Below are 22,977 nucleotides of genomic sequence, written 5' to 3' on the forward strand. Positions count from 1 at the left end.
TCCCCTCGCACTGGCGCAGGGGGCGGGACCGCGAGGCACCTGCCACAAAGTGATCCCACAAGGAAGCAGAGGAGGGGCCGGACCTGCCACAAAGTGATCCCTGAGAGGCGCCGCAGGAGGGCGGCGCATGCGCGGGGGGAAGGAAATATCTCGCGCGACGGGGCCGCTCGTCTGCAGAAGGCAGTGGGCGTGGCCTTCGGCGTCAGTCGCGCTCTGCGCGTGCGCGGCCGTGAGGGGAGCGCCGGGCCGCCCTCCTGCCGCCTCGGCCCTCCCCGCGCATGCGCGCTGAGCTGCTGCGGGCACCTGCGCAATAGTGATCCACGGGTCGCGCTCGGCGGGGACCGGCCGGGGAGGACATGCTGCCAAATAGTGATCCCCTGCCGGTGGTGGTCTCCTGAGGGGGCTGCGGGGTCCGCGGGCCGTCCCCTCCCTCCGCTCCTGCCCCCACAGCGCTCCCGCAGCCCCTCCGGCCTCCCAGCAGCGCCGCAGCGGCGGCGGGGCCTCTCCCAGGGCCCGGAGGTGAGAGCGGAGGGGAAGGAGTTGGGGGGGGCGCAGGGCCTGAGGGAAGGGGGGGCGGCGGGGAAAAGTTGGGGGAAAACACGGAGCGGGGATTCCTGGAGACCCCCACGCTGGGGAGAGGGGCAGGGGGTGGTTGGGACTGGGTGATGAGGGGACGCGAGTGGGGGAGGATCGGGGCGGCATCGCCGGGTGAGGGGGGACAGGCTGTGGCCTCGCTGGGGCTGAGGGGGCACATTCCCAAATCCTGTGGGAACTGGGGGGGCTGGTGCTTCCCAGCCGGGTCTCGGGCCTGTGGTGCTGTTTGGAAGGAAATGGTGCATCATCCTGCGGCGTGGAAAGGCACATAATTCGCTTTCTTGGCGGAATGTGGCACCGGGGGGGTCGGGGGGCACAGAGCCCCTGCTTCCTGCGGGCATTGTGTGGATTGACGGTGTTGGAAAGGTAAAACAGCGCTCCAGGAGTGTTTTCCAGGCTGCCTGGGAAATGGCATTGGCTTCTTCTGACAGGAGTTTTCTGGGGGGAGAAAAATACTCGAATGTGATGGTACTTGTTGTCAATTTTCCGGAACTCGGCGCTGCTAAATGTGTTTGTGTTTGTGTTCGTCCTGGCAATGAGGCAAAGAAACACTTTTCTGGGATTTCCTCTTTTTTTTTTTTTTTCCTTTGCCTTTGGAGTTCTGAGTGGTTGTGTCTGGGGTGGCTAGTTGTGAAACCCAGTAAAAGTCTGTAGAGTTAAACTTATTTATGCTTTATAAAATAGAACTCTTCGCTTGTTAAAAAGATCCCCGAAAATTAGTTAAGTAAAACACACAACTTGACTTCTTTTTCAGTGACATTTTTTTAAGCAGCTGCCCAGAATTATTTGGTTTCGTTATGTCACTTGTTTTGTTGTGACCTGAGGGGAAAAAATAGATTTTTTTCCCCCACCCCCCCCCTTTCTTTTTGGTACTTTTTGGGTGGGATTGAGATCAAGGCAGCACAGAAGTACACTGAGAGTGTCATCCTGTCACTGCATCAGCAGAGGACAGTAATACAAAACTGTGCCTGGCAGATGCAAACTGCTCTCAAATCTGACAGCCTGATTTACTGGATGGAGTTACCGAGGTTATAAAACTGCTCTCTCCCCAAACCCACCAGGATTTGGGTGTAAATCCAGGGCAGGGAGGGGGTTGAAGTGGAAGAGGGGTCGGTGTGACACGGGGTGAGACCATCACTGAGTGCACAGAGCTCGGTGAAGTGCTTTAAAAACCACTTTGTTTCTTGTGTAAATGGTATTAATTTGCTGGTATTTCGACATGGAGGAGGCACCAGTTCTGCCAGTAGATTAGATTAGATTAGGGCTGATAAATCTTAAAAACAATTAATTCCTCTCTGGGTGGGGGGAGGCTCAGGGTTAATCTCCAGTGCAGCCTCTGCACAGACCCAGCCTTAGGAACAGACCCAGGGTTTGTTTCCCAGGGTGGTTTCTCTGGGATCCCAATCCAGCCTCCAACGAGAGGGAGTTACCAGCTCTGCTCTTGGCACCCCTCGTGCTCAGTGCTCAGCATTTCCCCCCTGGGGACCTGGAAACTTGGAGTCATCGGCTCCATCCCCTTCCCCGGCGTTGTTTCTGCAGGATCGGGCCCAAATGGGGAATCCCCCGATTTCCTGCCCAACCAGCAGCTCTGCTGTGTCCCTGCTGGAGTCTGGAGCCCCCCCTTGGAAACAGCCCCTGGGATTCTGTCCCATCCCTCCCCTCCCAGCTCAGCTCTCTGCATGGATATTATGTAAGAGCTTGCTGATTCTCCCCCAGCCTCCAACTGCTGGGGTTTTGAGGAAATACAACAAACCCCAGAACAAACCCAGAAATAAACCAGCCCAAAGCCCTTTTGTTGAGTGGTGCTTCTTGAGCCTCTGTCAATAAGCTGCTGCTGGGAACTGCCTCGTGCCTTGTGCTTGAGAGACCTGAGATAAAACGTGTGTCAGGGCTGGGAACACCTGATGGTGCAGGAGCCTGGGCTGGGATTGGAGCTGTGCCTTGAGGAGGCAGAGGGGCTGTTGGTGCTCAGACACTGGACCTGTGAATGTGTTAGAAGGTCTTTTCTTGTCTTCCTGTTGTTCAGTGTCCCTGTGGTGGTTGGTTGGAAGGAAGGAGTTGCTCAGGAAGCCCTGTGAGCAGGGACAGGGCCCAGGGAACGGCTGGAGCTGTGCCAGGGGAGGGTTAGGATGGATTTTGGGAAAGGTTCTTCCCCAGAGGGTGGTTGGCACTGCCCAGGCTCCCCAGGGCGGTGGGCACGGCCCTGAGGCTGCCAGAGCTCCAGGAAGGTTTGGGTGACACTCTGAGGGACAGGGGGGATTTTGGGGTGCCCTGAGCAGGACCAGGATGCACTGGCTGATCCTGGGGGGATTTTGGGGTGCCCTGAGCAGGACCAGGAGCTGCACTGGCTGATCCTGGGGGGATTTTGGGGTGCCCTGAGCAGGACCAGGAGCCGCACTGGCTGATCCTGGTGGATTGGGATATTCAGTGAGTGACTCTGGAAGTGTCACAGCTGAGGATTCAAGAAAATCCATAACACAGGTGAAATGGAATTTGGGGGGTTGGGTTTGGGGTTCTTTCCCTCCCCATTTTTAGGGCTGCAAAGACACTGAACTGTAGCAAATGCCTGGGAAATCCTTGGGAATTCCTGTTTGGGAATCCTGGCTGCAGGCAGAACGTGGTGTCCTGTGAGCTGTCCCTACATCTGTGGGGTTACAAAGTCGGGGTCAGGGAGGGGTTGAACATCCCAGCCCCAGTCCCTGCCTGGAAGGGGCTGCTTTGGCCTCGGATGTGGGAGCCAGTGGGATCCTGGTGACTTCTGCCTGCACTGAATTGGGATAGTGCTGAAAATTTTATGTTGAGATCTCAGCTCAGCTTTCCTGTGTTACAGGTTTACTGAGTAGGTTCATTTTTATGACTGTGCACTTTAAAAATGGCTTCAGCCAGAAACACTTGGGGACTTGGAGAGGGTCACAAAGTGACTGGGGGGTTAAACAGGGATGTGTAGCTGGGGAGGTGTTTTCCTCCTTCCCACGAAGCCCAGGTTGTTGTATTTACCAATAAACTGCCTCAAAAGTGAACATAAACGTGAATATATCCATCAGGGCTGTGAAAAGAACTGATATCTCAGAAAAATGGCATAGGAAATGATCTAGAAAGACACTGGGTTTAGAGCTGAGCAGGTGAACATTTGCTTGTGGGACTCGATCAGAGGAAGAGATCGTTTAAGAATATGTGTGGTTTTTTAAGTGTAGCTTTAATTACTGTCCTTCCCCACACTGCTACAGAAATCTGCTCAATAAATCATAAATCAGGTCAGAATTGTGTGTACAACTGTAATAGTGCTTTACAAGGGGGGAGACTCTATTGGGGCCTTCATTCCCCCATCACTTTTTCTCCTTGAATTGTTCAACCCCACCAGGCTGTGCTTGAAAACCACATTTGCTGCATTTCTTAGAAGCACTTTTGGGCAGTAAATGAAATTCAGGGGATGGTGTTTTTCCTGCATTTAAGAGAGAGACAAATTACTCAGGGTTTCTTGTCAGCTTGTGACTGTTCCCACACTGTCACTGGGGGTGTTTGGGGCCAGAAGGTTTGGAAATCACCCTCCAGGGCTCTTTTTTCTGGAAAGTGAGATCCCAGTGAGCTGCCAGTGGGATAAAAGTCCCAGTATTACTCAGTAGTAAAGATTTATAACTTGTATGATTTAAAATTGGTGTTTTAGTTTTTTTTACTCTTTGTCTTATTAATCCAACAGTCTTAGTTTTGAACAGTTGGGATATTCAAATGTGGGTGTAGGTGAATTATTACAGTAATAATCATTATTATTTTCAGAGTGATTTTTGTCAGATGTGATTTTTATTTTGTGTTGATGTAAGAATATTAAGTTGTGGTCACTGAAATCGGTGTGATGCCCTTCAGAGGAAACACAGCTGCTGGTCTGGGAGGAAAATGGGGGAGGGTTGGAGGGGGAGGTTGGTTGGAATTTGACTCCCATCTCCTTCCTCTCCTTCCTCCCCTTGTTGATGTCTGATAAGGTCAGAGAAAAGACTAAATAGAAAATAAAGGATTCTCCCTGCCCATCCCCAGTTCCTGGTAGGATGGGCTGCAAACAGGAGGCTCAGAGTGCTTGGGATTCCTCTTTATTCAGAAATAAGAGCTTATTTGGTGAGTTTTCTGTTGGGAAGAAGCAACCTGTGCTGGTTCCGAGAGAGGGTTTATTTGACAATCACATGGTCTGTAAATTTAAATTATAGCAGTTTTTCCAACCATTTTGGAGCTGCTGCAGCTGCAAAGGGGGAAAGAATCCAGCAGTAGTTTGATGTCTAGTTTTGGCCACACTTTTTAATCTCTAAATTGATCATTTCCGAGCTGAATTTCCATAATCATGATAATAATAATGACAACAACTGCGTTTCAGCTGGAGCTGGCTTTGAGGGACTCGGAGAAGGATGAGCAGGGAATGTTCCAGGAGGGCTCCCAGTGTTGGTGTGGCTGGAAAGTCGTGGAAATCAAGGCTCAGGGGGATCCCAGGGCTGGCACTGGTTACACAGGAACCACCTGGGCATTTTGTCCCTGTTGTTCCCACTCCCTGGGAACCTGCTGGGATTGGAGGGGTGGGAGGGGTTCCTCTGGCAGGAGCTGAACAAGCTCCAGAGGGAGGGAAGTGCTGCTGGCAGGGAATTTTCCCCAGGATGGAGTTTGCTGGCAAAGAGGGGTTGTCACGGCTTTGGGGGGTACCAAGACTGCTGACCATGAGGAACCTCATTTTTGGGGCTCCTCCAACACCCCAAACTGGGATAAAATGTCATTTTGGGGGATCTACCACTCTCAATTCCATGAGGAACCTCATTTTTGGGGGTCTACCACCATCAAATCCACGATGAAGGTCATTTTGGGGTGTCTGCCAGGACCAGGGCCGTGAGGAACCTCAGTTTTTGGGGGTCTGACACCCCAGAGCACAAGGGGCCTCGGGTTTGGGGGTCTGCCAGCACCAAATCCAGGCTACAGGTCATTTTAGGGGGTCTACCACCCTCAAATCCACGAGAAATCCCGTCTGAAACCTGACTGTGAAAGTACAAGTGGTTTAGGGTTTAAAAAATGGCTCCAATGGCAGGTGACAGGTAACATTTACCCTCCAACAAAGCCAGGCCGTAAAATCCTTGTTATGATTCTGCCTGGGAGGGAGAATCTCAAATAAAAAGAGTTTCCTGGGCAATAACAAACCTTTCTTTCCCCAAACGAGATCTCCTGCCAGGCTGAGGGTTTCTCTGAGGCCTAAACTGGAGAGTTTAAATAACATTTTACCTTGGGAGAGGAGAAAAATGAACAGCAGTGCATTGCCAGGGGTAAAAAGGGGTGGAGAATTGGGGAAGGAGAAAAAGAAAAGGAGTAAGAGATTAATTTCTTTTTAACATGCTGACGATCTGCATTAAAAAATTATGAGGAAGATTAGAGGAACAGTTTGGAAGGTTTAAGCCTTAAGCATCTCAAGAGGATTAGATGGAAGCAGGAAGAGTTAAGGAAGAGGGAAGCATATGGTGAAACCAGGAGTGGTGGCTCAGAGCAGCTCCAAAATGCCCCCCAAGTTTGGTTTGCTCTGAAGGATCCCATTATTGTGCCCCAGCATTTCCTTGGCTGCCAGGTCATTCCTGTTATCCCTGGGCTGGGCTGGGGGGGTTTCCAGTCCCTTCTCCTGGGCCTGAGGGCTGGGAATGGAGCTTGGGATGGCATTTGCAGCTCAGCACCTTCTGTGCTGTCCCACAGGTTAAGGAGGAGCTTTTTGGGGGATTTCAGAGCAAGAGGGGTGGGATGTATCCACTCCTGGGTTTGGGAATTGTGCCCACTCCTGGGTTTGGGAATTGTGCCCACTCCTGGGTTTGGGAATTGTGCACCCTTCACTCACAGCCACTGTTTTGGTGTAAATTATCTAATTCAGGCCCATCAAATCTGTTCAGTCCTTTATTGGGTTATTTCCAGGAGGTGATTGACTTCTTGTTCCCCTTTCTCTGTTTCCAGCCTTTCCCTTTTGTAATCCAGGATTCCCTCCCAGATCTGGCTTTCCCTTGGGTCGCTTCCCCCTCTCCCCAGTGTTGGTGTCCAACCTGGAGCCGGGTTTGATGGGAGCAGGTTGTTTGCTCCCTCCCTGCAGCCCCTTCTGCTCCTCCCTGTTAATAATTAGGCAGCTTTGGGCAACCTCTGAGCCCCGGGGAGTGACTGGCACCTGCCTTTCCCCCCGAGCAGGTGCAGGGCCTGGGAATGCTGCATGTCCCTGGAATTCCAGGCAGGACAGTGGTTGCTGTTCAGTGTGCACGTTCAGTCTGAAAACTTGTTTGATGCATCCCCTGCTTTAACAGCACCTCTCTCAGTTCACTTGCCCTTTCCCCCCCTTGTTCTTCATGAATTCCCACCTTCCACTGCCCTTTCCAAGGCTTTGAAGAATTCAGGAAGATAATGCTCTTTTCCTGTGCTTCCTTGTTTTATTGCTCCAATTATCTCTGTCCTGCTCCTCTCTCCCTGCTCTTCTCGGGTCGTCTTTGATGCCTTGCTGGTCCGAGGAGCAACCACTCCGTTTTTGAAACACTTAATTAAAAATCTGCTTCCTTTACAGACTTCTGCAAGTTGTGTTTGCTGAATAAAACTCCCTGAAAAGTGGATACCCCTGGAAATTTCTGCGGGGAACTGCTGGTTTCTTACAGGGGAGTTGGTTTGCCTGAGAAGTAGAAAATGAGGCTGTTTAGCAAAAGTAATTCTTAGGTCGCTGTGAGGTAATTTCGAGGTCTCTTCAGGATTGTTTGTGGAGCTGCTGTTCCCCACCTCTCTGAGGTCAAGTCTCTGCTCTCCCGGGGTGGTTTTACTGTGGATTCCAACAGCGGGTGAAGTTTTGAGCTGTAAAGTCAGGAGATAATTGGGAGGACAAGGTGACAAGGGAACATTTCCTGTGCTTCCCTAAGGGCTGCTCTGGTCCTTGGATGAAATGTGCTCCTCTGGAAGTGGTTGTGGATGGGGTGAGAATGACTCTGGTTTAGCTGTAATGCCAGCTGTGCCCAGGAGAAGTGTTTGTTGTTTATATCGGGGCTGTTGTGGGCTCGCAGGGGGGCACAGGATAATATTTGGTGTTTTGTTGATGTTTCTGGCCAGAAATAGTTGTGATCTCCGGATTATTGACCAGCTGTCTGGGAGGAGGTGAGAACCGGGGGAATATGGAGTGTTCATGAGCAAACAAACCCTCCAGCTGGGCTGTGGTTCCCTCTCAAACACCCCGACTGCTGGGCCGGGCCGAGCAGTGATTCAGCATCTGAAGGAGGAGCAGCACAGGCAGCTTTGCAGGGGATAGTTGTGATTTTTTTGCCATGTTTCCCCTGTTCCCAAACAAGGCCAGCAGCTCGTTTTTCCTCTCAGGGAATTCTGGCACGAGGCAGTGATGGACATTCCTGTTTGTTCCCTGTGATGTCACTCCCTGACAGGTGTTTGATTGCCTCACGGGGAGCTGAGCATCCCCTTTGAACTGTGTTTAACTGCCTCTAAAGCACCTGCGGAAAGCTCTGGCAATCCAGGCTGGAAGTGTTTTCCAAATCAGAGAAAAGTCTTTAAAATGGGGAACCTTTGTAGCCAGAATGGGGTGATGTGCTGACATTCCACAGTTCCAGCAGCACCTCGTCAGGGTTTCTGTTCCCACCTGCCTGTCCAGGCCGTCTGGGAGGGAAGGAGCTGGGATAGAAAAGTGGATATTCAGTAATCCCGTGTCTCTCAGGCTCAGGCTTTTATTTTGCCTTTAGAAACCTCAAACTTCTTTGCCACGTGTAAGGTGATTGAGGTGCAGCTTAAAATGCCATCAACTGCAGGAATCAGCTGTTCAGACTTCAGTCTGGGCATCCCATCACTGCCCATTTCCCTCCCCGTTTGTGATCCATGGCAGAGCCCTGGGGGGTTGGCTCTGGGAGTATGGGATTGTGGAGTTGGCTGTGGGAGTATGGGATTGTGGAGTTGGCTGTGGGGATCCAGGATTGTGGGGTTGGCTGTGGGGATCCAGGATTGTGGGGTTGGCTGTGGGACATTTAAAAATGTTGGCTTTAAAATTAACTCAGTGTTTTTAAAATCCACCTCTTTAAAATCCGCATTTTTCAGATCTGTTTGTTCTTGGTTTTCATGGGGTTTTTTCCCTTTCTGTGGACCCCCAGGGTGAGGATCAAGTCTCAATTTCTTCTGCTGAGTTGTGGATACTGTTCAGGCTTCAAACTGGCGATGTCAAGGGTGCCGAGTCCCCCTCCTCCGGCAGAGATGTCCAGTGGGCCCGTGGCAGAGAGCTGGTGCTACACACAGGTGAGTGCACACCTTACACACCTGTGCACACCTTACACACCTGGACACACCTGGACACACCTGTGCACACCTGTGCAGAGAGCTGGTGCTACACACAGGTGAGTGCACACCTTACACACCTGTGCACACCTGGACAGAGAGCTGGTGCTACACACAGGTGAGTGCACACCTTACACACCTGTGCACACCTGGACAGAGAGCTGGTGCTACACCCAGGTGAGTGCACACCTTACACACCTGTGCACACCTGTACAGAGAGCTGGTGCTACACACAGGTGAGTGCACACCTTACACACCTGTGCACACCTGTACAGAGAGCTGGTGCTACACACAGGTGAGTGCACACCTGTGCCCAGGTGTTCCACCTTAGCAGGATTGGAGCCTGTGGGAAGGGATGTGGAGTTCAGAGGTGTCGCCCTGGCTGAGTGTCCTGCTTTGGAGGGGCAGTTACAGGGCAGTTACACACAGTTACAAACACACAGCAGTTACACACACACAGGGCAGTTACACACTCAGTTACACTCACACAGGGCAGTTACACACTCAGTTACACACTCACAGGGCAGTTACACACAGTTACACACACACAGGGCAGTTACACACACACAGGGCAGTTACACACACACAGGGCAGTTACACACACACAGGGCAGTTACACACTCAGTTACACACACTCAGGGCAGTTACACACAGTTACACACACACAGCAGTTACACCAGTGCCCTGTGCCTGGGGGTTGTTCCTCGTCCAGGTCACTCAGTCAGCCGTGCAGCTTTTGCCTTTAGGATGGGGAGGTGGATGGGAATGGCCCTAAACCTGCTCTTGCCTGTCTCCTCAGATCAAGGTGGTGAAGTTCTCCTACATGTGGACCATCAACAACTTCAGCTTCTGCCGGGAGGAGATGGGGGAGGTCATCAAGAGCTCGACCTTCTCATCTGGAGCCAACGACAAGCTCAAATGGTGAGACACAGAGCCCCTGGTTGTGCAACTCCTGCCTGGAATTTGGGCTTCTGGAACAGAGGAAATACTTAAAACCATCCTTGTGCTGCACATGGGTTCTTGTTCCTTGGCTGTGCACAGAGAGAAAGCCCTGGTGCTCCACACAAAACAACATTTATCTCAAAAACACATTTATCTTGACAAGTCCATACGAGGCAGTGAGGGTGCCCAGCCAGTGTATTCCAGCTCTGCTTCCTCCTCCCAGTTCCAGCCCCTAACACTCCATGTTGTTAAAAAGTTACTTTTCCCTGCACTCCAAAAAAAAAGGTTAATTTTCCTTGCGCTCTGAATCCTGCAGTTCAACATTATTGCTGTAATTACCTTTCTCCTTATGGCAGCTCTTTGTGAATGTGGGGAGAATGTGGAGATAATAGAAGTACCAATGTTCTGGAACTCCTCCTGCCCAGGAGTTGCCTCTCCTTCAGGATGACATGATTTTGGGCCTTCTCCTTTCCTTTAAAACCTTTCTTTTTTTCCCTGAGCTCTCGAGTCGTTTGCAGTGACTCGGGGTGGGCTTTGCTCAGAAGGTGTGTGTGCTGTGTCTGTTGGCCCCAGCACATCCATGGACACCCAATTCCTCAGTTTATCCCTTGTGGCTGTTAGGAAGTGTCTTACATTTTTTTCTTTAACCCTCCTGAGTGCAGACTGGGGCCAAGGAGCCCCCACAGACTTTGCTGTGTCTGTGTACAGTGTGTCTGTACAGTGTGTCTGTACAGTGTGTGTTCCTGCCTTTGGGTGGCAGAGCTGTGCTTTCCTTGGCCTGCTCCTTGTTAAATCCTTACCTTTGTAACCTTTGCTGCTCAGCTCTCCTGGAACATCTGGATCTGCCTGCTCTCGGTGCCTGTGTGTGGGAGCTGTTCCATCAGCTGGCCTGGTTTGTGCTTTGGTGGATCCTCTGCCAAGTTCCAGGTCATGGAAGTGCTCAGGAGTGGCCTCTTCCTGCACTTACCACTTCTCTTCACACAGGAGTAGTTTCCCTTTTGCCCTGGGGTCGTGTTTTTTGTAAAAACCAGCCTTCCAGAAACACCCTTTCCCTTTCAGTTGCTTCCTGTGGGATTTTCTCTGCCACTTCTCCGCATTTGTTGCACTTCCTCGAGTCTGTGGCCTCCAGTCTAATATTTCTTTCGCTTTCCTTTTAGGAAAGTTGACATCCAGGGTGCTTTTCAGTGATTCCAACCAGACTCCCTCTGTCCTTGTGGGGTTTTTTTTGGGTTGCTTTTCAGTAATTCCAGCTGTTCTCCCTGCAGGTGTTTGCGTGTGAACCCCAAGGGCCTGGATGAGGAGAGCAAGGATTACCTGTCCCTGTACCTGCTGCTGGTGAGCTGCCCCAAGAGCGAGGTCCGAGCCAAGTTCAAGTTCTCCATCCTCAACGCCAAAGGAGAGGAGACAAAAGCCATGGGTGTGTAAAACAACCTGAGAGTGTGCTCTGGGTGTGTAAAACAACCTGAGAGTGTGCTCTGGGTGTGTAAAACAACCTGAGAGTGTGCTGTGGGTGTGTAAAACAACCCTGAGTGTGCTCTGGGTGTGTAAAACAACCCTGAGAGTGTGCTCTGGGTGTGTAAAACAACCCTGAGAGTGTGCTCTGGGTGTGTAAAACAACCCTGAGAGTGTGCTCTGGGTGTGTAAAACAACCTGAGTGTGCTGTGGGGCGGGTGCTGTGGGGCGGGTGCTGTGGGGCGGGTGCTGTGGGGCGGGTGCTGTGGAGTGGGTGCTGTGGGGTGAGCCCCGTGGGGTGAGCCCCGTGGGGTGAGCCCCGTGGGGTGGGCGCTGTGGGGTGGGCGCCGTGGGGTGGACGCCGTGGGGTGAGCCCCGTGGGGTGGGCGCCGTGGGGTGGGCGCCGTGGGGTGGACGCCGTGGGGTGGGCACCGTGGGGTGAGCCCTGTGGGGTGAGCCCTGTGGGGTGAGCCCTGTGGGGTGGGTGCAGCTCTGCCTGCCCCAGCCTGGCCTGAGCCTCCCGTCCCGCAGAGAGCCAACGCGCCTATCGGTTCGTGCAAGGCAAGGACTGGGGCTTCAAGAAATTCATCAGGAGAGATTTCCTGCTGGATGAAGCCAACGGACTCCTTCCAGACGACAAACTCACTCTGTTCTGTGAGGTAAGGCAGCCTGTGCAGTGAAAGCACAGCACTTCCATTAGCTGAGGGCAGGCCTGACCTCCTTTCTCCTCCTTGCTTTTAAGGAGTCAGAGGTGCCAGAGCGATGCTGGCTGTTTGTGTGACACTCGGGTTTTATTTGTGTGTGCGTGGCTGGTGGCTTTGTCCTCTCTGTGATTCATCCCACTTCACTTCCATTTCTTTCCTGGCTACTTTGTGTTTGGTTTTTACCTGGGCTGATGATAGGAATCAGGCTAAGTTTGATTATCATTCCGCTCCTGGTTTGGTGTTATCATCCATCTGTTTGTGCTCCCTAAGTTGAAGCTCACTTGGGATAATAAGCACCACTAGCTCTGTAGTGGGGACTGGCCTGCTTGTCACTTGCCTGCTGAATAAAAAGGAGTTTTCTTTATTTTCTGAAATGTGTCCATGCAGCCAACAAAAGGAAAAATACAAGAGAAAGGAATTTTACAGTAATCACAATTTTCCCTTCATTGTGTTTGTACTTTCCTACAACTGCTTACAGCATTATTATTTCACTGGTACTTACTTCAGGCCAGTTATTTGTAAAACCAGACATTTAAGTTTAGGAACCTTAAAGAGCAAATTTAAACTCTGATTTAATGTCTTCAGGGCTCCTTCTGTTTTACTTCTGTTGTCTTTTTAACTGCAAAATCCCTCCTGGAGCTGTGATTTTTGCCAGAAGACAGGTGGAACAAGTTGTTCTCCCTTTGGATCTCCTGCACTGTTTTTTTTTTTTATGGGAGTCTTTTCTTTTGTTCAGGAATGAAAGGGAAGCTTCAATCTAAGTTGTTCAACAAGGATTTGGTTTGTTGTTTTTTTGGTTTTTTTTCAGTTTTGCTTGGCCATTACAAGGCTGCACGTGTTTAAATGAACAGACACCTCAGGGATGTGTATTTTAAGCAGTAACATGAATTATTAGTGGAGGAGGGAGCCCTTCCTGAACACTTGGAGCAGTAAGGGAGGAGAGCAGGACAGAGCCCTGTGTGACACCTCTGTAGGTCTGGCAGTTCCTCTTTCCTTCACAGTAAAAGAGCCCAAACCCCTCACACTTGTTGGGTGGAGCCCAAAAACGAGCGTCTGAGAAGGGAATCTGTGAGACACAATGTACATAAACCCCAGACCCACAGTAGTCTTGGCAACTAGTCCTGATCCAGTCACTGCACCCTTTGCTGAATTATTCCCTTCAAAGCTTCAGTGGTTTGGATTGTTCTGGAGGAGGAGGAACCTCGCTCTTGGCTGCACCTGGCCTTGGATCCGTTCTGTGAGGAATCTGAAGGTCGCTGATACCAGAAGGTTTTGCTGTCTGGAAACAGTTTGCTGAGAACTTCCAGCACCTTGGTTTGGGTTTTTTTTTTTCTCCCTGCCTCCTTTTTCTCCTCTTTCTCCCTTTTCTCCCTGAGTTTATAACTCTCTTAGCATTCCAACCGTGCGCTCTCCTGATCCTTCCCTGCTGGCCACAGGTGCCAAATGATGCTGCTCCATCTGTGCTTCCAGCTCTGGATGGAGGAGCTCCCACAGGAGTTGGGAACACTGGATGTGGAGGTGCCTTTCAAGTGCAGATATCTGTGATTCCTGCACACCACAAGGTTCCTTGTTGAAGCTGGAAGGAAGAAGCCCTTTGCTCTCTGCTCATGGCCGGTGCTGAGCGTGGAGAATTCTCCCTGGAAATGCTGTTGGGCCAGAGAGTGATGGTCCTTGTCAAACATTTCAGACCTGACTTCATTTCCTTGTCAGTTTGGGGATTTTTCAGGCCCTTGTTTTGCAGGTGGGCTTGGTTGTTCATATCCCAACTGCATTGCTTTTTGCTGCTCAAATTACATTCCAGCAGCAGAGGTAAATATCCTTGCAGTCAGTCTCCCAGGAGGGAGGTGTTCCCGAAGTTCTGGCAGCAGCTCTTTTCTGAGCTGGGTAGTGTTGGTTCCCTTGCTGAGATGTTGAAAACAGCTTAAGCAAATCCTTCTCTCTTTTAACATCTGAGGCTGGAATCCAGTAGAAAGCCATGGAATAACTGGCTTTATTTCATGTATGAAGAGGATTTATTTGTGGATTTGAGACACAGTTTTTTGGCTGCTCTGTGATCCGTGTTGGACTTCCAACAAGGGATCTGCATCTTAGAATTCCCTTTTTAATGCACCTGATGAGTTTTCACCCATCCTGGAGTCCACTTTGCTGCTGTGGATGTCACAGGACAGGGGGATGATCCAGCTCATGGTGAGGAACTTTGGCTTCTCCACATGTGCTGTGGCTGGTCCGTGGTGTCCTCTGGCATCTGATACTTGTTTGGTTGTGAGTCTTGTGTGTTTTACACAAAATGTGCCCCCAGAACCCCCCTGCAGCCTTCTCAGGAGCTGGAGTGCGTTCTGACAGGTTTTCCCCTTTCCTTTTCCTCCCTCTCACTTCATGATTTCCTTCTTCTCCACCCTGTGGAGCTTCCTCTGCTGTCCATTATTCTTTGGCCACTGGTTATTAATAGAGGTGGAATTTAACTTGGACTCGCCAGCAAATCCAGGGAATAGCCTCACGTCTCTTCCCTGTCAATCTCCCTGCTTTATTCTCTCTACAGCAGGGCTGGATTAGTCACTCTGATCTTTTCTAATTGGGCTCTGCCTGATTTCCTGCAGCCCTGACAATGGTTGGGTGCTCAGTGGGCCCTCGGTGAAGGAGGTTCAGCAGCCACGCTGGTCCTGCCTCAGAGCAGCTGATTAGGAATCTCTCTGCCTTCCCCAAATCCTCCTAATTATTTGACATAAAGCTGGATTTTTTTTTATTTTTTTTTTTTTTTAACTTGCTGTTTAGGTGGGTTTTAATTGTGTTTTATGGCATGACAGGAGCACTGAACTGCTGAGGTGCAGAAGGAGAAGCAGGAGGACATTTCAGGAGTCAGCCACTGCCCTTGTGGCTCCTGTGCTGGGTTATAAAAACTCTGTGTGTACTTCATTTTCATGTGGCCTGTTGTCTGTTGCATTATTGATTGGGGAGGGTTTCACAGTGTTGCTAGAAGGGGAAAACTAGGTCAGGTGTGGTGTCTGGAAAAGCAGGAAAAAGGTTCTGCTTCGTTAGGAAACCGTCTGACAAAGTTAGGGCTCAGCTGTTGGTTTGGGGTTGAGAAGGAAACCTGCTGGTGGCATTTAGGATTTGGGATGGACACTGTGGTGCAGGGATCTCTGAACAGAGGAGCAAAGGTGCTTTAAAAACGGGCACGATTTTAACCCTGCAGTGACTGTGCTGGGGTTTGCTCTGCGTCTCCCTGGCCACAAACCCCTCCTGGAGGGAGAGCCCTCTTTCCATGCCTGTCTTTGAGGGTGTTTTTGCCTTTGCCTCCCCTGCAGGTGAGTGTGGTGCAGGACTCAGTGAACATCTCTGGCCAGAACACCATGAACATGGTGAAGGTGCCCGAGTGCCGCCTGGCCGACGAGCTGGGCGGGCTCTGGGAGAACTCGCGGTTCACGGACTGCTGCCTCTGCGTGGCAGGCCAGGAGTTCAAGGGGCACAAAGCCATCCTGGCAGGTGGGTGTTTGGCCCTGGAACCGTGGGATGGGTTGGGATGGAAGGGAACTTAAAGCTCAGCCACCCCCTGCCACGGGCAGGGACACCTTCACTGGCCCAGGGTGCTCCAGCCTGGCCTTGGACACTCCAGGGCTGGGGCAGCCACAGCTCCTCTGGGCACCCTGTGCCAGGGCCCACACAGGGAAGAATTCCTTCCCAATATCCCATCCAGCCCTGCCCTCTGGCATGGGAACCCCCTGTCCCTTGTCCTGCCCCGTCACTACTCATGTTCTGTTCCATAAAACACAGAAATCAGGAAACAGGCAACAAGATGGATTTTAACTCTGTGGGAGCTGGAGTTCTTAGCAGAGCAGGAGCCAACAACCTGATGGGCAGTGGGGTTTTTGGAATTCTTTCATCTTTAAAGGAGGCTCCTGCAGCTCCTTTATCAAAGAGCTGTGGTACCAGAGTGGTTTGTGAGCTGTTCCAGGTGGAGAGGAAATCCCCACTTGGTTTGTAATTGCCTGTCTGCTCCTTTGACAAGGACAGTGGGAGCGTTTTTTGTGGCTGTAGGGTACTCTAAAATATTCCTAAAGCATTTGTAAGGAGAACTTAGCACATTTCCAAGGAATACTTTCCTGCCAAGCCAAGAAACACACCTTCCCACCCCGGGACTCTCCAGCCTTGCTGGAAGGACGTAACCCCTCCCCTCCCCAGCTGGAGCTGTGGCAGCCCCAGTCCATGGGAGAGTTTCTCAGCTGCTGAGGTGTTGCTGAGCCAGGCTCAGCCCCTCCTGGGGAGCAGAGGAGCCTTTCCAACTGTGCTTTGTTTTCCCTCACAGCACGTTCCCCAGTGTTCAGCGCCATGTTTGAGCACGAGATGGAGGAGAGTAAAAAGGTAAGAGATCCTGAGGGGAGGAGAACCTCTCCAGCTGCAGAATGGCTCTCCAGTCAGCTCCTGCTCGGAGAAGTCCCCTTGTGTTTGTGATTTTGGTCACCTTTTAACTGTCTTTCTCACATTAGATGCACCTCTCTGCTTCAGCTGCCCTGAAGGGAGGAAGACAGGGATCAAGGAGGCAATTGTACCTTTGTTCCTCTTGGGAAAGAGTCTGGGGTGGGACAGGGAGAAGTAGAGAAGGTGAAATACAACTCAGAATTTTTCTTACTCCATCCACATCTTTTCTTTTCTTTTTCTGTTTCTTTTTTTGCACTGCTCATTCTGAACAGTTTGCCTCTGAATCCTGAAGGAGTTTGGGGGAGAAGGAAGCCCTGGCAGGATCTTAATAAGCTTTGTTTTCCTGTTGCAGAATCGGGTTGAAATCAATGATGTGGAGCCGGAAGTTTTTAAGGAAATGATGTGTTTTATTTATACTGGGAAGGCACCAAATCTTGACAAAATGGCTGATGATTTGCTGGCAGCTGCTGACAAGGTAGAGTTGGGATTCTGGGGAGCTGACAGGACTGGGAATGATGTTTTTCCTTTCCACAGTGTGGTGGAGCTCCCTGCAGGAGCCCCTGTGGGGCTGGTTGTGGCTGACAGGTAACCCTGGGTGTTGTCTGAGGTCCCTCTCACAGAAGATCCACGTCAAACATCCCACAGCTGGATAAATCCAGCTCTTACAGTAGCACAGGCAGCAGTTTCTGGGTCCACTGCTCACTTTGAAGCTTTTTTTAAGCTCTATTCTCTCACTGAGCTGGGGGTGAGAAGAAGGTTTCCAGGTGGACCCACAGGGATATTTTTCCGTGTGGTTGTTCCCAGATCTCCAAAGGCTGCTCTGCCTGCTGCCAGCTCCAGGAGAGGCTCCGAAGGGATGCATGGCCAGGACTGGGAAGGTGGTGCTGTGCATTTGCCTTTGCCAGGGGCAATCCCAGAGGGAAGGGAGCACTGGAGGAAGCCCTGGTGTGGTCTCCAGGGAACTGGGGTGACTGGAAGCTGCTGGAAGTCCCTGTGGATTTGCCAGCTGGGCCTCCTTCCCTTTGCAGCAACTAAGATGGGAATTAGTGCAAGATCCTTGGGCTGATTGTAATCATTGCCACATAGTTTATTCAATATTTAAAGGGTATTGATTGAGAGCTCACAACCACCTTTCTTACTTACTCTTGAGTAAATAAGAAAGAAGCAGCAGTACATTAAGGACAGAGTGGCTTTAATTTTGACTTTCCTGGCTTATAACATAGTCGTGGGGTTTTTTCCCTTTTCAACTCATTCTGTGTCTTTTAAAAGCAGAAATAAGAAAAAAAAATCTTTGGTGAAAGCACATAAAACATCCAATATTTACCCAGGAGACTGAAACAGCTTCTTCTGAGCTCCTCCTGTCTCTGGGGGGAAATATGTAATTAGACCAAAACCAAACCAAAGCTCGTTTTCTCAGCCCAGGAGATGCTGTGGCAGCACTGGGGCAGTGCTGGTGGAAGGGTGGGGGTTTTAGGTGTGATTAAGAAAGGGGGGAAGGGGAAATGTTGGTACCTGAGAGACCAGAACGGCCAATTTTGCCCACCAATGTAATTAGAAACTGAGCTATTTGCAGCCAAAAATAGAGCTAAAAAATATGTGCACGGAGGAGAATATTCCATTTACAGAAGGAGAATTTGCTGCATTTTAAGCCACTGACAGACAATCCTCTAAACTAATGGCTTGGCCCAATAAACTGGTTTATTTCTCGGTCCAGATTAGAAAGTAAATTTGATTTGCTGTCGTGGTGGGAGCAAACTGTCCTGGCTCTGAGCTGGGCCTCGGCCGAGACCACTGTGGTCAGAGTCCTGTGTGACAGAACGTTTCCATGGTCGAAAATTCCTCATTTGAATGTCACTATGATGGGGTGAGACTCTCAGAGCACCAAGGCAGTTATGTCAGGGTGCTGCTGGGGTGGAAACGTCCCCAGGGAGCTCGTCCTGTGCTCAGGCACAGCCCTCCTGGGTCACACCCCGTGTCCAGCCCTGCTGCCCCTTGCACAGGGGCTGAGGCTGCTGGGGGGCTTTGGGGCTGAGGGGCAGGAGCTGAGGCTGCTGGGGGGCTTTGGGGCTGAGGGGCAGGAGCTGAGGCTGCACCTGCCCTGCTGGGTGGCCCTGCTGGGTGGCCCTGGTGGGACCATGTCCCAGGTGTGACCGTGTCCCAGTGTGACCGTGTCCCAGGTGTGACCGTGTCCCAGGTGTGACCGTGTCCCAGGTGTGACCGTGTCCCAGGTGTGACAATGTCCCAGGTGTGACAATGTCCCAGGTGTGACCGTGTCCCCAGTGTGACCGTGTCCCCAGTGTGACCATGCCCCCTGTGTTGCAGTATGCCCTGGAGCGGCTCAAGGTGATGTGTGAGGACACTCTGTCAGTGTGACCATGTCCCTGGTGTGACCATGTCCCTGGTGTGACCATGTCCCTGGTGTGACCATGTCCCTGATGTGATTGTGTCCCCATGGGTGTCCCCACTGTGACCATGTCCCCTGTGTTGCAGTACACCCTGTGTGACAGTGCCCTGTGTTGCAGTACACCCTGTGTGACCATGCCCCCAGTGTGACCATGTCCCCTGTGTTGCAGTACACCCCGTGTGACAGTGCCCTGTGTTGCAGTACACCCTGTGTGACAGTGCCCTGTGTTGCAGTACGCCCTGTGTGACAGTGCCCTGTGTTGCAGTACACCCTGTGTGACAGTGCCCTGTGTTGCAGTACGCCCTGTGTGACAGTGCCCTGTGTTGCAGTACGCCCTGGAGCGGCTCAAGGTGATGTGTGAGGACGCTCTGTGCAGTAACCTGTCCGTGGAGAACGCGGCCGAGATCCTCATCCTGGCTGACCTGCACAGCGCCGACCAGCTCAAGACCCAGGCCGTGGACTTCATCAACTAGTGAGTGACTGCAGGCCCTGCCTGGCCCCAGAGCTCCCTCCTCCCTCAGCTCCTTGGCTGGGAAAGCCAGAGGCAAATGTTGGTTATTATCCCCTGCAGGGAAGGGGCTCCTCTGGTACTTTGCTGAAAACCTCGGGTGGCAAACTTTGTTCAGTGGAAGGGATCTTGAGCTGGTGTTTGACCCCCCCGTGGGTAACTCGGGCCTGTTCTCTCTTCTCCGTTGCAGCCACGCCTCGGATGTCATGGAGACGTCGGGCTGGAAGTCCATGGTGGTGTCCCACCCCCACCTGGTGGCCGAGGCCTATCGCTCCTTGGCCTCGGCACAGTGTCCCTTCCTGGGGCCGCCCCGGAAGCGACTGAAGCAATCCTAAAGCCCTGCCCCACACCTCACCCCATGTGTTTTTTTGTTCCTGGAAGCGGCTCCAGCTGGGGCCGCCTTGAAACCTTGACCACCAGGTAGACAGCGAAATCTGTGGAGCTTTTACTCTGTTGTTGGGGGGAAGAGGCTGCTCCGTGACATCCAGACTTTTTCAAACAGCACCAAGTAACTTTGGGAGAGGGGGGAGGGTGGGGGCTCTGGGGCTGTTCAACCTTCTGAATCCCTGTCGCTGCGTCGTCTGTGTGTTCCCTTCCACCTGGCTGAAGTCAGTTGAGCCCCGGGTCGGGATCAGGCCCGGCCTGAACGGGGCTGACCCCGGCGTTGGCACCGGGCAAACCAACGTCTCTGCGTCTGGCAGCACAGAACAACCCGGGGGATGCCTGGAGCAGGAGGACATTTGGGCTTTGGAGAGCATTGGAGAGTGACAAAAAAACCAACAACGAGAAGAAAAGGATTTCCCTGAGGTTTTGGAAAAGGAATCAATTACCTGATGGGAGCTCCGGTAGTATTTATGTCAAAAGTTAAACGAGTCCTTCCAGCTGAGCTAAAAACTGGACGTTTGTGCAACTCCCTATTGCCATCCAGCAACAAGAAGATCAGTTCTCTCTGTTAGTAGCACTTGTATGTTATTGCAAAAAACAAGAAACAAAGGATAACCCCCCTCCCTTTTCTATGAATGTCAGGTTGGAGTGCAGGGGGCAGTGAGAGGCTGTGCTTTGAAAGGACTGGGAAGCCCTTTGCCTGAGGAGAGCAACGGTTTCTGTTTTAAATATCGTGGGAGATGTTTTTTGGCATTTTTCCCTGCTTTTTTTTTCTCCCCTCTCCTCCCCCTTTTTTTAAGAAAAACAAAACAACAACAACAACAAAAAGATAAATTTTATTGTTGATGAATGCTGCGTCTGAAGTCCCTGAGTTGCTAAAATGATTCTTAACAACTGTTTGTACCTGACTTGCCGACTGTATAGGAGCCAGTCCTGTTCCTTTCTATTAGTCACTTCTTACAGGAAAAGATGTTTCAAAATAGCTGGTAACTTTTTTTTTTTCTTTTTGAAAATATAAATAAATTACTATTTTGTACCGTGTGGTATCTGTTGCCTTTTTTTTCCCAACCCCCCATCCCTCCTGTCTCCTTTTTCAGCCTTCCCGGTTCCAAACCGTCTCTCCAAAGGTTCCTTTGCAGTCCTGCTGACGGTGCTGACGGTGACAAGCTGTTCCTGGAGCCCAGAGCAGATTTGCTGGGAATGCTGCAGCACAAACGTGTCGTTTCTCGTTGCAGGTGATCCCAAACCACGGCAGAGCTCTGCTGTCAGTGCGACCCCGAGCGTGGCCCTTCCTTCCCCTGCTCCTGCCTGCAGGTGAGGAGGGGCAGCAGCACCAGCACCATCTGTCTGGTGGCACTGGAGTGCAGGGCAGGATTTCTGGGCCAGCCATCAGCCCCCAGATCCCCTGGGAGGGGAGGTGGGAGCAGTGCCAGGAGCTGCAGCTGACCTGGGAGCGGGCAGGTTGGGCACGGCGTGGATTCCAGGGAATGGCTGGGTGTGTTGTCTGGGAACTGGAGCAGGGAGCTGCTGTCCCTGATTTTCATGCTGGGAACACACTTTCTGTCCCAGCCCTTGTGGGAAGGAGAATTCCATTTGTGTTTAATCAGGTTGCTCTTCCCAATGTCAAATGGTGGCTCAGGAGAGGGTTCTGGAGCACCCTGGGCTGGTGGGAGGTGTCCCTGCCTCTGGCAGGGGGTGGCACTGGGTGGGCTTTGAGGTCCCTTCCGACCCAGCCCATTCCAGGATCCCCGTTGCAGGTGAATTGATTCCTTTGCCAGCTTGCCTTGTCTGTGTGTTTGGCTCTCCCTGTCAGCGAGGCCCATCTGGCTCCCAGACATCAGAGCAGGAGCACCCTGTTCAGGAGCACCCTGCTCAGGAGCACCCTGCTCCCCACGGCTCCCCATGCAGTCCCAGTGCTCCCAGTCCATGCCACGTGCTGGTGCTGCAGAGCTGCCAGGCCAGAGGAGCAGCTGGAGACCCGAATTCCACAGGGAGCTGGGATGTTTATCCGAGCAGCATTTTGGGGACATGTTCTCCCAGGTCTGAACCACAGCCTGGCCACCCCAGCTCCAGAATCACACTGAGCTTGGACCTTTGTGCTCCTGCTTTTCCTTCCTCCCCTTCCCTCCCTGGCGGATGTTCCCGGGCTGTTCCATCCCCGGGGCCGTGTTTGATGGGCCTCCTCCTGCCCATTAGTGCCTCCTGCCCATTAGCTCCGAGCTCCTGCTTGCTCTGCTCACTTGGCTGCTGGCCTGGGAGGGCCTCGGCCTTCCCTGGGCTCTGGGAACAAGGAGCACATTCTCCCTGGATCCCTGACCCCGTTCTCCCTGGATCCCTGACCCCGTTCTCCCTGGATCCCTGACCCCGTTCTCCCTGGATCCCTGACCCCGTGGATCCCTGACCCCGTGGATCCCTGGATCCCTGACCCCGTGGATCCCTGGATCCCTGACCCCGTGGATCCCCTGCCCCTCTCCCAGGCTGACCCAGCTCGCTCCCGCCATCCAAACATTTCCTCTCTGACCAAAAGATTTGCCTCCTGCCTGTCCCTTGGGCTTTGTTATCACAGGCTCAGGTTCTTTTCTGGGGGATTTTTCTTGCTGTGGGAGTTTTTGCAGATGAAAGGAGGCGGCTTGTCTGCTCCTGGGCGAGCAAACAGCGCGTGGGGAGCAGCTGCCGGGCTCTGAGCCGCTCCTGCCTTTGTTCTGCCTCTCGAGCTGTGCTCAGGACACCAGGCCAGCTCTCCTCTTTGCTTTGTTATTTGCTTTCCTCCCCCCCCACACACACACTTCCTTGAAGGAACCGAAGGTTTTTTCATTATTTTATTTTTTTCCCCCACTTCACTTCAGGAGGTTTCTCGACTTCCTGCAATTTATTTTTTTGCTGAAATAATTCTCCTGCTCACCCAGGCAGTTTTTCCTCCTCTCCTGCCTCTCACTTGTGTCACAGAATCACTTCACTCATTAATTTCTAATGATTTATTTTTTTTTTTAGTTAATCTAATCTGAAGACATTTAATTATAGAGGGTGTTTTTTTGTTGGGGTTGGTTTTTTGTTTTGTTTCCTGACCTGCTGCCCACTTGGCTCTTTGGCTGCCATTCCAAGCACACGCTGCAGGAAATTTGGCCGTGGCAATTCCACCTTTTTGTGTGTGTTATATTTAAATTTGATTTAAAACCGTGCTGGGTGCACGGAAAAGGGACAGGAAGACAACAGGCAGAAGAAAGTGGGAAAGGGCAGGGAAAAATAAGAAAAAAGCACATTAAATTGGGCAA

The 22,977-nt window shown here is 51.7% G+C and overlaps 1 protein-coding gene across 1 annotated transcript; it reads left to right on the forward strand.

Annotated features, from left to right (window-relative positions):
• The first annotated feature begins 240 nt into the window (after positions 1-240).
• SPOP (speckle type BTB/POZ protein) lies at positions 241-20,746 on the forward strand. Its single transcript, XM_051803543.1, has 10 exons — positions 241-519; positions 8,715-8,856; positions 9,695-9,816; positions 11,103-11,254; positions 11,821-11,948; positions 15,299-15,476; positions 16,297-16,352; positions 16,762-16,884; positions 19,143-19,285; positions 19,512-20,746. Exons 2-10 carry the CDS (start codon positions 8,779-8,781, stop codon positions 19,654-19,656), a joined length of 1,125 nt encoding a protein of 374 aa, XP_051659503.1. The 5' UTR covers positions 241-519; positions 8,715-8,778; the 3' UTR covers positions 19,657-20,746.
• The last annotated feature ends 2,231 nt before the right edge of the window (positions 20,747-22,977 follow it).

This window comes from Manacus candei, unplaced genomic scaffold (assembly GCF_025592945.1).
Source record: "Manacus candei isolate 608988 ecotype Guabito, Panama unplaced genomic scaffold, ASM2559294v1 h1tg000058l, whole genome shotgun sequence".
Taxonomy (NCBI): domain Eukaryota; kingdom Metazoa; phylum Chordata; class Aves; order Passeriformes; family Pipridae; genus Manacus; species Manacus candei.

What these genes read in the sequence shown, in the direction of transcription:
- SPOP (XM_051803543.1), top strand. Translation starts at nt 8,779, where the DNA reads ATGTCAAGGGTGCCGAGTCCCCCTCCTCCGGCAGAGATGTCCAGTGGG. An exon ending in AGAGCTGGTGCTACACACAG is followed by an intron (nt 8,857 to 9,694) that starts GTGAGTGCACAC and finishes CTGTCTCCTCAG; the next exon opens with ATCAAGGTGGTGAAGTTCTC. An exon ending in GCCAACGACAAGCTCAAATG is followed by an intron (nt 9,817 to 11,102) that starts GTGAGACACAGA and finishes TTCTCCCTGCAG; the next exon opens with GTGTTTGCGTGTGAACCCCA.